Source organism: Solenopsis invicta, chromosome 12 (genome assembly GCF_016802725.1).
Source record: "Solenopsis invicta isolate M01_SB chromosome 12, UNIL_Sinv_3.0, whole genome shotgun sequence".
Lineage (NCBI taxonomy): Eukaryota > Metazoa > Arthropoda > Insecta > Hymenoptera > Formicidae > Solenopsis > Solenopsis invicta.
The window spans coordinates 12,957,234-12,971,192 of NC_052675.1; the positions used below are offsets into that span (position 1 = coordinate 12,957,234).

Here is a 13,959-nt window from a genome sequence, read left to right on the forward strand (position 1 = left end):
TAATGATTCGAAAATTATCATAAAAGTTTGAACTCTTCGGGGGGCTATCAGAAGACAGAGATATTGGAGAAATTAGGAAAAAAACGTATTTTACTGAAATATTACGAACTTTGACTGATATAACACTTTCGTTTTTCACTTTAGCGATTCGATCCATCATGATAAAAGTTAGCACTCTTCTCGGGGCTATCAGAACACAGAGAAATTGGAAAAATTTGCAAAAAAATTTTCCTCAAATATTTCGAACTTTGACTGATATAAGTCTTTCCTTTTTCACGTTAATGATTCGATCCATTATCATAAAAGTTTGAACTCTTCGGGGGGCTATCAGAAGACAGTGATATTGGAGAAATTAGGAAAAAAACGAATTTTACTGAAATATTACGAACTTTGACTGATATAACACTTTCGTTTTTCACTTTAGCGATTCGATCCATCATGATAAAAGTTAGCACTCTTCTCGGGGCTATCAGAACACAGAGAAATTAAAAAAATTTGACAAAAAAATTTTCCTCAAAAATTTCGAAATTTTTTACTGATATAAGTCTTTCCTTTTTCACGTTAATGATTCGATAAATTATCATAAAAGTTAGAACTCTTCGAGGGGCTATCAGAAGACAGAGATATTGGAGAAATTAGGAAAAAAACGAATTTTACTGAAATATTACGGACTTTGACTAATATAACACTTTCGTTATTCACTTTATCGATTCGATCCTTCATGATAAAAGTTAGCACTCTTCTCGGGGCTATCAGAACACAGAGAAATTGGAAAAATTTGCAAAAAAAATTTTCCTCAAAAATTTCGAACTTTGACTGATATAAGTCTTTCCATTTTCACGTTAATGATTCGATCCATTATCATAAAAGTTAGAAATCTTCGGGGGGCTATTAGAAGACAGAGATATTGGAGAAATTAGGAAAGAAACGAATTTTACCGGAATATTACGAACTTTGACTGATATAACACTTTCGTTTTTCACTTTAGCGATTCGATCCATCATGATAAAAGTTAGCAATCTTCTCGCGGCTATCAGAACACAGAGAAATTGGAAAAATTTGCAAAAAAAATTTTCCTCAAAAATTTCGAACTTTGACTGATATAAGTCTTTCCATTTTCACGTTAATGATTCGATCCATTATCATAAAAGTTAGAACTCTTCGGGGGGCTATCAGAAGACAGAGATATTGGAGAAATTAGGAAGAAAACGAATTTTACCGGAATATTACGAACTTTGACTGATATAACACTTTCGTTATTCACTTTAGCGATTCGATCCTTCATGATAAAAGTTAGCACTCTTCTCGGGGCTATCAGAACACAGAGAAATTGGAAAAATTTGCAAAAAAAATTTTCCTCAAATATTTCGAACTTTGACTGATATAAGTCTTCCCTTTTTCACGTTAATGATTCGATAAATTATCATAAAAGTTTGAACTCTTCGGGGGGCTATCAGAACACAGTGATATTGGAGAAATTAGGAAAAAAACGAATTTTACTGAAATATTACGAACTTTGACTGATATAACACTTTCGTTTTTCACTTTAGCGATTCGATCCATCATGATAAAAGTTAGCACTCTTCTCGGGGCTATCAGAACACAGAGAAATTAGAAAAATTTGCCAAAAAAATTTTCCTCAAAAATTTCGAAATTTTTTACTGATATAAGTCTTTCCTTTTTCACGTTAATGATTCGATAAATTATCATAAAAGTTAGAACTCTTCGAGGGGCTATCAGAAGACAGAGATATTGGAGAAATTAGGAAGAAAACGAATTTTACCGGAATATTACGAACTTTGAATGATATAACATTTTCGTTTTTCACTTTAGCGATTCCATCCAGCATGATAAAAGTTAGCACTCTTCTCGGGGCTATTATAATCCAGAGAAATTGGAAAAATTTGCAAAAAAAATTTTCCTCAAATATTTCGAACTTTGACTGATATAAGTCTTTCCTTTTTCACGTTAATGATTCGATCCATTATCATAAAAGTTAGAACTCTTCGGGGGGCTATCAGAAGACAGTGATATTGGAGAAATTAGGAAAAAAACGAATTTCACTGAAATATTACGAACTTTGACTGATATAACACTTTCGTTATTCACTTTATCGATTCGATCCTTCATGATAAAAGTTAGCACTCTTCTCGGGGCTATCAGAACACAGAGAAATTGGAAAAATTTGCAAAAAAAATTTTCCTCAAAGATTTCGAACTTTGACTGATATAAGTCTTTCCATTTTCACGTTAATGATTCGATCCATTATCATAAAAGTTAGAAATCTTCGGGGGGCTATTAGAAGACAGAGATATTGGAGAAATTAGGAAAAAAACGAATTTTACCGCAATATTACGAACTTTGACTGATATAACACTTTCGTTTTTCACTTTAGCGATTCGATCCATCATGATAAAGGTTAGCAATCTTCTCGCGGCTATCAGAACACAGAGAAATTGAAAAAATTTGCAAAAAAAATTTTCATCAAAAATTTCGAACTTTGACTGATATAAGTATTTCCATTTTCACGTTAATGATTCGATCCATTATCATAAAAGTTAGAACTCTTCGGGGGGCTATCAGAAGACAGTGATATTGGAGAAATTAGGAAAAAAACGTATTTTACTGAAATATTACGAACTTTGACTGATATAACACTTTCGTTTTTCACTTTAGCGATTCGATCCATCATGATAAAAGTTAGCACTCTTCTCGCGGCTATCAGAACACAGAGAAATTGGAAAAATTTGCAAAAAAAATTTTCCTCAAAGATTTCGAACTTTGACTGATATAAGTCTTTCCATTTTCACGTTAATGATTCGATCCATTATCATAAAAGTTAGAAATCTTCGGGGGGCTATTAGAAGACAGAGATATTGGAGAAATTAGGAAAAAAACGAATTTTACCGCAATATTACGAACTTTGACTGATATAACACTTTCGTTTTTCACTTTAGCGATTCGATCCATCATGATAAAAGTTAGCAATCCTCTCGGGGCTATCAGAACACAGAGAAATTGGAAAAATTTGCAAAAAAAATTTTCCTCATAAATTTCGAACTTTGACTGATATAAGTCTTCCCTTTTTCACGTTAATGATTCGATAAATTATCATAAAAGTTAGAACTCTTCGGGGGGCTATCAGAAGACAGTGATATTGGAGAAATTAGGAAAAAAACGAATTTTACTGAAATATTACGTACTTTGACTTATATAACACTTTCGTTTTTCACTTTAGCGATTCGATCCATCATGATAAAAGTTAGCACTCTTCTCGCGGCTATCAGAACAAAGAGAAATTGGAAAAATTTGCAAAAAAAATTTTCCTAAAAAATTTCGAACTTCGACTGATATAAGTCTTTCCTTTTTCACGTTAATGATTCGATAAATTATCATAAATGTTTGAACTTTTCGGGGGGCTATCAGAAGACAGAGATATTGGAGAAATTAGGAAGAAAACGAATTTTACCGGAATATTGCGAACTTTGACTGATATAACAATTTCGTTTTTCACTTTAGCGATTCGATCCATCATGATAAAAGTTAGCACTCTTCTCGGGGCAATCAGAACAAAGAGAAATTAGAAAAATTTGCAAAAAAAATTTTCCTCAAAAATTTCGAACTTTGACTGATATAAGTCTTCCCTTTTTCACGTTAATGATTCGATAAATTATCATAAAAGTTTGAACTCTTCGGGGGGCTATCAGAAGACAGAGATATTGGAGAAATTAGGAAAAAAACGTATTTTACTGAAATATTACGAACTTTGACTGATATAACACTTTCGTTTTTCACTTTAGCGATTCGATCCATCATGATAAAAGTTAGCACTCTTCTCGGGGCTATCAGAACACAGAGAAATTGGAAAAATTTGCAAAAAAAATTTTCCTCAAAGATTTCGAACTTTGACTGTTATAAGTCTTTCCATTTTCACGTTAATGATTCGATCCATTATCATAAAAGTTAGAACTCTTCGGGGGGCTATCAGAAGACAGAGATATTGGAGAAATTAGGAAGAAAACGAATTTTACCGGAATATTACGAACTTTGACTGATATAACATTTTCGTTTTTCACTTTAGCGATTCGATTCATCATGATAAAAGTTAGCACTCCTCTCGGGGCTTTCAGAACACAGAGAAATTGGAAAAATTTGCAAAAAAAATTTTCCTCAAAAATTTCGAACTTTGACTGATATAAGTCTTCCCTTTTTCACGTTAATGATACGATCCATTATCATAAAAGTTAGAACTCTTCGGGGGGCTATCAGAAGACAGTGATATTGGAGAAATTAGGAAAAAAACGAATTTTACTGAAATATTACGAACTTTGACTGATATAACACCTTCGTTATTCACTTTAGCGATTCGATCCTTCATGATAAAAGATAGCACATTTCTCGGGGCTATCAGACCACAGAGAAATTGGAAAATTTTGCAAAAAAAATTATCCTCAAATATTTCGAACTTTGTCTGATATAAGTCTTTCCTTTTTCACGTTAATGATTCGATCCATTATCATAAAAGTTAGAAATCTTCGGGGGGCTATCAGAACACAGTGATATTGGAGAAATTAGGAAAAAAACGTATTTTACTGAAATATTACGAACTTTGACTGATATTACACTTTCGTTTTTCACTTTAGCGATTCGATCCATCATGATAAAACTTAGCACTCTTCTCGCGGCTATCAGAACACAGAGAAATTGGAAAAATTTGCAAAAAAAATTTTCCTCAAAAATTTCGAACTTTGACTGATATAAGTCTTTCCATTTTCACGTTAATGATTCGATCCATTACCATACAAGTTAGAACTCTTCGGGGGGCTATCAGAAGACAGAGATATTGGAGAAATTAGGAAGAAAACGAATTTTACCGGAATATTACGAACTTTGACTAATATAACATTTTCGTTTTTCACTTTAGCGATTCGATCCATCATGATAAACGTTAGCACTCCTCTCGGGGCTATCAGAACACAGAGAAATTGGAAAAATTTGCAAAAAAAATTTTCCTCATAAATTTCGAACTTTGACTGATATAAGTCTTCCCTTTTTCACGTTAATGATTCGATAAATTATCATAAAAGTTAGAACTCTTCGGGGAGCTATCAGAAGACAGTGATATTGGAGAAATTAGGAAAAAAACGAATTTTACTGAAATATTACGTACTTTGACTTATATAACACTTTCGTTTTTCACTTTAGCGATTCGATCCATCATGATAAAAGTTAGCACTCTTCTCGGGGCTATCAGAACACAGAGAAATTGGAAAAATTTGCAAAAAAAATTTTCCTGAAAAGTTTCGAACTTTGACTGATATAAGTCTTTCCTTTTTCACGTTAATGATTCGATAAATTATCATAAAAGTTTGAACTCTTCGGGGGGCTATCAGAAGACAGAGATATTGGAGAAATTAGGAAAAAAACGTATTTTACTGAAATATTACGAACTTTGACTGATATAACACTTTCGTTTTTCAATTTAGCGATTCGATCCATCATGATAAAAGTTAGCACTCTTCTCGGGGCTATCAGAACACAGAGAAATTAAAAAAATTTGACAAAAAAATTTTCCTCAAAAATTTCGAAATTTTTTACTGATATAAGTCTTTCCTTTTTCACGTTAATGATTCGATAAATTATCATAAAAGTTAGAACTCTTCGAGGGGCTATCAGAAGACAGAGATATTGGAGAAATTAGGAAAAAAACGAATTTTACTGAAATATTACGGACTTTGACTAATATAACACTTTCGTTATTCACTTTATCGATTCGATCCTTCATGATAAAAGTTAGCACTCTTCTCGGGGCTATCAGAACACAGAGAAATTGGAAAAATTTGCAAAAAAAATTTTCCTCAAAAATTTCGAACTTTGACTGATATAAGTCTTTCCATTTTCACGTTAATGATTCGATCCATTATCATAAAAGTTAGAAATCTTCGGGGGGCTATTAGAAGACAGAGATATTGGAGAAATTAGGAAAGAAACGAATTTTACCGGAATATTACGAACTTTGACTGATATAACACTTTCGTTTTTCACTTTAGCGATTCGATCCATCATGATAAAAGTTAGCAATCTTCTCGCGGCTATCAGAACACAGAGAAATTGAAAAAATTTGCAAAAAAAATTTTCCTCAAAAATTTCGAACTTTGACTGATATAAGTCTTTCCATTTTCACGTTAATGATTCGATCCATTATCATAAAAGTTAGAACTCTTCGGGGGGCTATCAGAAGACAGAGATATTGGAGAAATTAGGAAGAAAACGAATTTTACCGGAATATTACGAACTTTGACTGATATAACACTTTCGTTATTCACTTTAGCGATTCGATCCTTCATGATAAAAGTTAGCACTCTTCTCGGGGCTATCAGAACACAGAGAAATTGGAAAATTTTGCAAAAAAAATTTTCCTCAAATATTTCGAACTTTGACTGATATAAGTCTTCCCTTTTTCACGTTAATGATTCGATAAATTATCATAAAAGTTTGAACTCTTCGGGGGGCTATCAGAACACAGTGATATTGGAGAAATTAGGAAAAAAACGAATTTTACTGAAATATTACGAACTTTGACTGATATAACACTTTCGTTTTTCACTTTAGCGATTCGATCCATCATGATAAAAGTTAGCACTCTTCTCGGGGCTATCAGAACACAGAGAAATTAGAAAAATTTGCCAAAAAAATTTTCCTCAAAAATTTCGAAATTTTTTACTGATATAAGTCTTTCCTTTTTCACGTTAATGATTCGATAAATTATCATAAAAGTTAGAACTCTTCGAGGGGCTATCAGAAGACAGAGATATTGGAGAAATTAGGAAGAAAACGAATTTTACCGGAATATTACGAACTTTGAATGATATAACATTTTCGTTTTTCACTTTAGCGATTCCATCCAGCATGATAAAAGTTAGCACTCTTCTCGGGGCTATTATAATCCAGAGAAATTGGAAAAATTTGCAAAAAAAATTTTCCTCAAATATTTCGAACTTTGACTGATATAAGTCTTTCCTTTTTCACGTTAATGATTCGATCCATTATCATAAAAGTTAGAACTCTTCGGGGGGCTATCAGAAGACAGTGATATTGGAGAAATTAGGAAAAAAACGAATTTCACTGAAATATTACGAACTTTGACTGATATAACACTTTCGTTATTCACTTTATCGATTCGATCCTTCATGATAAAAGTTAGCACTCTTCTCGGGGCTATCAGAACACAGAGAAATTGGAAAAATTTGCAAAAAAAATTTTCCTCAAAAATTTCGAACTTTGACTGATATAAGTCTTTCCATTTTCACGTTAATGATTCGATCCATTATCATAAAAGTTAGAAATCTTCGGGGGGCTATTAGAAGACAGAGATATTGGAGAAATTAGGAAAGAAACGAATTTTACCGGAATATTACGAACTTTGACTGATATAACACTTTCGTTTTTCACTTTAGCGATTCGATCCATCATGATAAAGGTTAGCAATCTTCTCGCGGCTATCAGAACACAGAGAAATTGAAAAAATTTGCAAAAAAAATTTTCATCAAAAATTTCGAACTTTGACTGATATAAGTATTTCCATTTTCACGTTAATGATTCGATCCATTATCATAAAAGTTAGAACTCTTCGGGGGGCTATCAGAAGACAGAGATATTGGAGAAATTAGGAAAAAAACGAATTTTACTGAAATATTACGAACTTTGACTGATATAACACTTTCGTTTTTCACTTTAGCGATTCGATCCATCATGATAAAAGTTAGCACTCTTCTCGCGGCTATCAGAACACAGAGAAATTGGAAAAATTTGCAAAAAAAATTTTCCTCAAAGATTTCGAACTTTGACTGATATAAGTCTTTCCATTTTCACGTTAATGATTCGATCCATTATCATAAAAGTTAGAAATCTTCGGGGGGCTATTAGAAGACAGAGATATTGGAGAAATTAGGAAAAAAACGAAATTTACCGCAATATTACGAACTTTGACTGATATAACACTTTCGTTTTTCACTTTAGCGATTCGATCCATCATGATAAAAGTTAGCAATCCTCTCGGGGCTATCAGAACACAGAGAAATTGGAAAAATTTGCAAAAAAATTTTCCTCATAAATTTCGAACTTTGACTGATATAAGTCTTCCCTTTTTCACGTTAATGATTCGATAAATTATCATAAAAGTTAGAACTCTTCGGGGGGCTATCAGAAGACAGTGATATTGGAGAAATTAGGAAAAAAACGAATTTTACTGAAATATTACGTACTTTGACTTATATAACACTTTCGTTTTTCACTTTAGCGATTCGATCCATCATGATAAAAGTTAGCACTCTTCTCGCGGCTATCAGAACAAAGAGAAATTGGAAAAATTTGCAAAAAAAATTTTCCTAAAAAATTTCGAACTTCGACTGATATAAGTCTTTCCTTTTTCACGTTAATGATTCGATAAATTATCATAAATGTTTGAACTTTTCGGGGGGCTATCAGAAGACAGAGATATTGGAGAAATTAGGAAGAAAACGAATTTTACCGGAATATTGCGAACTTTGACTGATATAACAATTTCGTTTTTCACTTTAGCGATTCGATCCATCATGATAAAAGTTAGCACTCTTCTCGGGGCAATCAGAACAAAGAGAAATTAGAAAAATTTGCAAAAAAAATTTTCCTCAAAAATTTCGAACTTTGACTGATATAAGTCTTCCCTTTTTCACGTTAATGATTCGATAAATTATCATAAAAGTTTGAACTCTTCGGGGGGCTATCAGAAGACAGAGATATTGGAGAAATTAGGAAAAAAACGTATTTTACTGAAATATTACGAACTTTGACTGATATAACACTTTCGTTTTTCACTTTAGCGATTCGATCCATCATGATAAAAGTTAGCACTCTTCTCGGGGCTATCAGAACACAGAGAAATTGGAAAAATTTGCAAAAAAAATTTTCCTCAAAGATTTCGAACTTTGACTGTTATAAGTCTTTCCATTTTCACGTTAATGATTCGATCCATTATCATAAAAGTTAGAACTCTTCGGGGGGCTATCAGAAGACAGAGATATTGGAGAAATTAGGAAGAAAACGAATTTTACCGGAATATTACGAACTTTGACTGATATAACATTTTCGTTTTTCACTTTAGCGATTCGATTCATCATGATAAAAGTTAGCACTCCTCTCGGGGCTTTCAGAACACAGAGAAATTGGAAAAATTTGCAAAAAAAATTTTCCTCAAAAATTTCGAACTTTGACTGATATAAGTCTTCCCTTTTTCACGTTAATGATACGATCCATTATCATAAAAGTTAGAACTCTTCGGGGGGCTATCAGAAGACAGTGATATTGGAGAAATTAGGAAAAAAACGAATTTTACTGAAATATTACGAACTTTGACTGATATAACACCTTCGTTATTCACTTTAGCGATTCGATCCTTCATGATAAAAGATAGCACATTTCTCGGGGCTATCAGACCACAGAGAAATTGGAAAATTTTGCAAAAAAAATTATCCTCAAATATTTCGAACTTTGTCTGATATAAGTCTTTCCTTTTTCACGTTAATGATTCGATCCATTATCATAAAAGTTAGAAATCTTCGGGGGGCTATCAGAACACAGTGATATTGGAGAAATTAGGAAAAAAACGTATTTTACTGAAATATTACGAACTTTGACTGATATTACACTTTCGTTTTTCACTTTAGCGATTCGATCCATCATGATAAAACTTAGCACTCTTCTCGCGGCTATCAGAACACAGAGAAATTGGAAAAATTTGCAAAAAAAATTTTCCTCAAAAATTTCGAACTTTGACTGATATAAGTCTTTCCATTTTCACGTTAATGATTCGATCCATTACCATACAAGTTAGAACTCTTCGGGGGGCTATCAGAAGACAGAGATATTGGAGAAATTAGGAAGAAAACGAATTTTACCGGAATATTACGAACTTTGACTAATATAACATTTTCGTTTTTCACTTTAGCGATTCGATCCATCATGATAAACGTTAGCACTCCTCTCGGGGCTATCAGAACACAGAGAAATTGGAAAAATTTGCAAAAAAAATTTTCCTCATAAGTTTCGAACTTTGACTGATATAAGTCTTCCCTTTTTCACGTTAATGATTCGATAAATTATCATAAAAGTTAGAACTCTTCGGGGAGCTATCAGAAGACAGTGATATTGGAGAAATTAGGAAAAAAACGAATTTTACTGAAATATTACGTACTTTGACTTATATAACACTTTCGTTTTTCACTTTAGCGATTCGATCCATCATGATAAAAGTTAGCACTCTTCTCGGGACTATCAGAACACAGAGAAATTGGAAAAATTTGCAAAAAAAATTTTCCTCACAGATTTCGAACTTTGACTGATATAAGTCTTTCCTTTTTCACGTTAATGATTCGATAAATTATCATAAAAGTTTGAACTCTTCGGGGGGGCTATCAGAAGATAGAGGTATTGGAGAAATTAGGAAAAAAACGTATTTTACTGAAATATTACGAACTTTGACTGATATAACACTTTCGTTTTTCACTTTAGCGATTCGATCCATCATGATAAAAGTTAGCACTCTTCTCGGGGCTATCAGAACACAGAGAAATTGGAAAAATTTGCAAAAAAAATTTTCCTCAAAAATTTCGAACTTTGACTGATATAAGTCTTTCCTTTTTCACGTTAATGATTCGATCCATTATCATAAAAGTTAGAACTCTTCGGGGGGCTATCAGAAGACAGAGATATTGGAGAAATTAGGAAAAAAACGAATTTTACTGAAATATTACGAACTTTGACTGATATAACTATTTCGTTTTTCACTTTAGCGATTCGAACCATCATGATAAAAGTTAGAACTCTTCTGGGAGCTATCAGAACACAGAGAAATAGGAGAAATTCGCAAAAAAAAATTTTCCTCAAAAATTTCGAACTGTGACTGATATAAGTCTTTCATTTTTCACGTTAGCGTTTCGATCCATTATCATAAAAGTTAGAACTCTTCGGGGGGCTATCAGAACACAGAGATATTGGAGAAATTCGCCAAAAAAATTTTCCTCAAATATTTCGAATTTTGATTGATATAAGTCTTTCCTTTTTCATGTTAACGATTCGATCCATTATCATAAAAGTTAGAACTCTTCGGGGGGCTATCAGAACACAGTGATATTGGATGAATTAAGAAAAAAACAAATTTTACTCAAATATTACAAACTTTGACTGATATAACACCTTCGTTTTTCACTTTAGCGATTCGATCCATCATGATAAAAGTTAGCACTCTTCTCGCGGCTATCAGAACACAGAGAAATTGGAAAAATTTGCAAAAAAAATTTTCCTCAAAGATTTCGAACTTTGACTGATATAAGTCTTTCCATTTTCACGTTAATGATTCGATCCATTACCATAAAAGTTAGAACTCTTCGGGGGGCTATCAGAAGACAGAGATATTGGAGAAATTAGGAAGAAAACGAATTTTACCGGAATATTACGAACTTTGATTGATATAACATTTTCGTTTTTCACTTTAGCAATTCGATCCATCATGGTAAAAGTTAGCACTCCTCTCGGGGCTATCAGAACACAGAGAAATTGGAAAAATTTGCAAGAAAAATTTTCCTCATAAATTTCGAACTTTGAAAGATATTTACTCTTCCCTTTTTCACGTTAATGATTCGATAAATTATCATAAAAGTTAGAACTCTTCGGGGGGCTATCAGAAGACAGTGATATTGGAGAAATTAGGAAAGAAACGAATTTTACTGAAATATTACGTACTTTGACTTATATAACACTTTCGTTTTTCACTTTAGCGATTCGATCCATCATGATAAATGTTAGCACTCTTCTCGCGGCTATCAGAACAAAGAGAAATTGGAAAAATTTGCAAAAAAAATTTTCCTAAAAAATTTCGAACTTTGACTGATATAAGTCTTTCATTTTTCACGTTAACGATTCGATAAATTATCATAAAAGTTTGAACTTTTCGGGGGGCTATCAGAAGACAGAGATATTGGAGAAATTAGGAAAAAAACGTATTTTACTGAAATATTTCGAACTTTGACTGATATAACACTTTCGTTTTTCACTTTAGCGATTCGATCCATCATGATAAAAGTTAGCACTCTTCTCGGGGCTATCAGAACACAGAGAAATTGGAAAAATTTGCAAAAAAAATTTTCCTCAAAAATTTCGAACTTTGACTGATATAAGTCTTTCCATTTTCACGTTAATGATTCAATCCATTACCATAAAAGTTAGAACTCTTCGGAGGGCTATCAGAAGACAGAGATATTGGAGAAATTAGGAAGAAAACGAATTTTACCGGAATATTACGAACTTTGATTGATATAACATTTTCGTTTTTCACTTTAGCGATTCGATCCATCATAATAAAAGTTAGCTCTCCTCTCGGGGCTATCAGAACACAGAGAAATTGGAAAAATTTGCAAAAAAAATTTTCCTCAAATATTTCGAACTTTTACTGATATAAGTCTTTCCATTTTCACGTTAATGATTCGATCCATTATCATAAAAGTTAGAAATCTTCGGGGGGCTATTAGAAGACAGATATATTGGAGAAATTAGGAAAAAAACGAATTTTACCGGAATATTACGAACTTTGACTGATATAACACTTTCGTTTTTTTTTTTTTTTTTTTACATGGGGAAATCCTCATGGATACCCCTCCCTTCCGGGGGAAAGGGAGACGGTTATGCCGGACTCTTACCGGCTAAAACCCCATGGTGGCCCCCTTAACATGGGACGTGGGGGGGCGCCACGGGATTGCAGAGGCATACTCCATCGGGCGCCCCCCCGAGCCCCCTTCTCCCTCTCGAGAGAGAGAGTCGTCCTAACTGGAGATCGTTGCGGGACCACCGCGCAACGGTCTCCCCTACTGGGGAGCTGCGTGCAATGGGATAAGGTGCCCCCGCACCCCATCCCTGCAGCTCCCGGCAGTCGCGGCCTGGCGGGACGGGCGCGCTCGCACGACCTACCTCCAGCCCGCGACTGATGTTGGTGAGTGTTAGAGGGCCCGTGCGAAAGCTCGGGCCCTTCTCCCCGGTTTCTTTCTCCTGCAGGGTTCGGCGTTCGGGGCCGACTCCCTTCGTCTTTCTTCGCTCTCCTTCTGCGAGATAACGGACTCGCAGAAGGAGAGCGCGGCTGCCCAGTGCTCCTCCCCTTCAAGCATGGCACGCACCATGCTCTCCAGGGAGAAGTCTACCTGGTTGATGGAAAGGGCCTCAAGTAGGACCCGGCGGTCAGCATCCCACGCTGGACACTCCAGCAGGGTGTAATCCGCCGAGTCCATCAGGGCCCCGCAGTGGTGGCACACACTGGTGGGTTCACGGCCTATGCGGTGCAGGAACTCACCGAAGCAGCCATGCCCGGTGTGCACCTGCCCCAGCCTGTACGTCAGAGATCCGAAGCGTCGCCGGCCCACCCATTCCAAGAGAACGGGCTTGATGGCGCCGACGACGCGAGAGCCCGGCCCATCCAAAGCCAGGCTCTCGCCCCAGTCCTCGACAGCGCGTCTCCTCATTTGGAGGCGCCACACTTCCTGAACAATTTCGTTTTTCACTTTAGCGATTCGATCCATCATGATAAAAGTTAGCACTCTTCTCGCGGCTATCAGAACACAGAGAAATTGGAAAAATTTGCAAAAAAAATTTTCCTCAAAAATTTCGAACTTTGACTGATATAAGTCTTTCCATTTTCACGTTAATGATTCGATCCATTATCATAAAAGTTAGAACTCTTCGGGGGGCTATCAGAAGACAGAGATATTGGAGAAATTAGGAAGAAAACGAATTTTACCGGAATATTACGAACTTTGACTGATATAACACTTTCGTTTTTCACTTTAGCGATTCGATCCATCATGATAAAAGTTAGCACTCTTCTCGGGGCTATCAGAACACAGAGAAATTGGAAAAATTTGCAAAAAAAATTTTCCT

General features: G+C 34.5%; 1 protein-coding gene across 1 annotated transcript; it reads right to left on the reverse strand.

The window, feature by feature from the left end:
- Positions 1 to 13,028: 13,028 nt before the first annotated feature.
- On the reverse strand, positions 13,029 to 13,544 carry LOC120359100. Its single transcript, XM_039455419.1, has one exon. It carries the CDS (start codon positions 13,542 to 13,544, stop codon positions 13,029 to 13,031), a length of 516 nt encoding a protein of 171 aa, XP_039311353.1.
- Between the last annotated feature and the right edge of the window lie 415 nt (positions 13,545 to 13,959).